The sequence below is a fragment of the Gobio gobio genome (assembly GCF_949357685.1).
Source record: "Gobio gobio genome assembly, chromosome: 5".
NCBI classification, from domain to species: domain Eukaryota; kingdom Metazoa; phylum Chordata; class Actinopteri; order Cypriniformes; family Gobionidae; genus Gobio; species Gobio gobio.
In genome coordinates this window covers 2,027,907-2,030,406 of record NC_137101.1, presented here as the reverse complement: position 1 = coordinate 2,030,406, position 2,500 = coordinate 2,027,907, and the positions used below count along the sequence as shown (strand labels likewise).

Sequence of the window (2,500 nt, the reverse complement as noted above, 5' to 3'; positions counted from 1 at the left end):
CCACGGCCAGGTCTGCTTTCTGTCAATCACCAACAAAACAGACCAATGACGTCCTGGTGTGTACAGCGAGAATGTTTAAAACTGATCTTAGCTGCAAAAATGACTGACGCCGCATTACCAACCAAAAGATTCGACTGAATCAACTCTGAATCAACACTGAATCAACACTGAATCAACTCTGAATCAACACTGAATCAACTCTGAATCAACACTGAATCAACTCTGAATCAACACTTAATCAACTCTGAATCAACACTTCAACACTTAATCAACTCTGAATCAACTCTAAATCAACACTGAATCAACTCTGAATCAACACTGAATCAACGCTGAATCAACTCTGAAACAACACTGAATCAACTCTGAATCAACACTTAATCAACTCTGAATCAACACTTAATCAACTCTGATTCAACACTTAATCAACTCTGAGTCAACACTTAATCAACTCTGAATCAACACTTAATCAACTCTGAATCAACACTTAATCAACTCTGAATCAACACTGAATCAACTCTGAATCAACACTGAATCAACTCTGAATCAACACTTAATCAACTCTGAATCAACACTGAATCAACTCTGAATCAACACTTAATCAACTCTGAATCAACACTTAATCAACACTGAATCAACACTTAATCAACTCTGAATCAACACTGAATCAACTCTGAATCAACACTGAATCAACTCTGAATCAACACTTAATCAACTCTGAATCAACTCTGAATCAACACTGAATCAACTCTGAATCAACACTGAATCAACTCTGAATCAACACTTAATCAACTCTGAATCAACACTTAATCAACTCTGAATCAACACTGAATCAACACTTAATCAACACTGAATCAACTCTGAATCAACACTGAATCAACTCTGAATCAACACTGAATCAACTCTGAATCAACACTTAATCAACTCTGAATCAACACTTAATCAACTCTGAATCAACACTGAATCAACTCTGAATCAAAACTTAATCAACACTTAATCAACTCTGAATCAACACTTAATCAACACTTAATCAACTCTGAATCAACACTGAATCAACTCTGAATCAACACTTAATCAACTCTGAATCAACACTGAATCAACTCTGAATCAACACTGAATCAACTCTGAATCAACACTTAATCAACTCTGAATCAACACTTCAACACTTAATCAACTCTGAATCAACTCTAAATCAACACTGAATCAACTCTGAATCAACACTGAATCAACACTGAATCAACTCTGAAACAACGCTGAATCAACTCTGAATCAACACTTAATCAACTCTGAATCAACACTTAATCAACTCTGAGTCAACACTTAATCAACTCTGAATCAACTCTGAATCAACTCTGAATCAACACTTAATCAACTCTGAATCAACACTGAATCAACTCTGAATCAACACTTAATCAACACTTAATCAACACTTAATCAACTCTGAATCAACTCTGAATCAACTCTGAATCAACACTTAATCAACTCTGAATCAACACTGAATCAACTCTGAATCAACACTTAATCAACTCTGAATCAACACTTCAACAATTAATCAACTCTGAATCAAGTCTAAATCAACACTGAATCAACTCTGAATCAACACTGAATCAACTCTGAAACAACGCTGAATCAACTCTGAATCAACACTTAATCAACTCTGAATCAACACTTAATCAACTCTGAGTCAACACTTAATCAACTCTGAATCAACACTGAATCAACTCTGAATCAACACTTAATCAACACTTAATCAACTCTGAATCAACACTTAATCAACACTTAATCAACTCTGAATCAACACTGAATCAACTCTGAATCAACACTTAATCAACTCTGAATCAACACTGAATCAACTCTGAATCAACACTTAATCAACTCTGAATCAACACTTCAACACTTAATCAACTCTGAATCAACTCTAAATCAACACTGAATCAACTCTGAATCAACACTGAATCAACTCTGAAACAACGCTGAATCAACTCTGAATCAACACTTAATCAACTCTGAATCAACACTTAATCAACTCTGAGTCAACACTTAATCAACTCTGAATCAACACTTAATCAACTCTGATTCAACACTTAATCATTTCTGAGTCAACACTTAATCAACTCTGAATCAACACTTAATCAACTCTGAATCAACACTTAATCAACTCTGAATCAACACTGAATCAACACTGAATCAACTCTGAATCAACACTTAATCAACACTTAATCAACTCTGAATCAACTCTGAATCAACACTTAATCAACACTTAATCAACTCTGAATCAACACTGAATCAACTCTGAATCAACACTTAATCAACTCTGAATCAACACTTAATCAACTCTGAATCAACACTTCAACACTTAATCAACTCTGAATCAACTCTAAATCAACACTGAATCAACACTGAATCAACACTTAATCAACTCTGAATCAACTCTAAATCAACACTGAATCAACTCTGAATAAACACTGAATAAACACTGAATCAACACTGAATCAACACTGAA

At 34.4% G+C, this 2,500-nt stretch overlaps 1 protein-coding gene across 1 annotated transcript in view; it reads right to left on the bottom strand.

The window, feature by feature from the left end:
• LOC307127242 (glutamate receptor ionotropic, kainate 2) overlaps positions 1 to 2,500 on the bottom strand; it is a gene marked incomplete at its 5' end in the record, with an annotated part of 88,198 nt that overhangs the window by 20,068 nt on the left and 65,630 nt on the right. The window contains one exon of the mRNA XM_079818363.1: positions 1 to 19. This exon is cut by the window's left edge and continues 205 nt beyond it. Coding sequence (XP_079674489.1) covers positions 1 to 19 — 19 coding nt within the window. The remainder of the gene's footprint in view (positions 20 to 2,500) is intronic.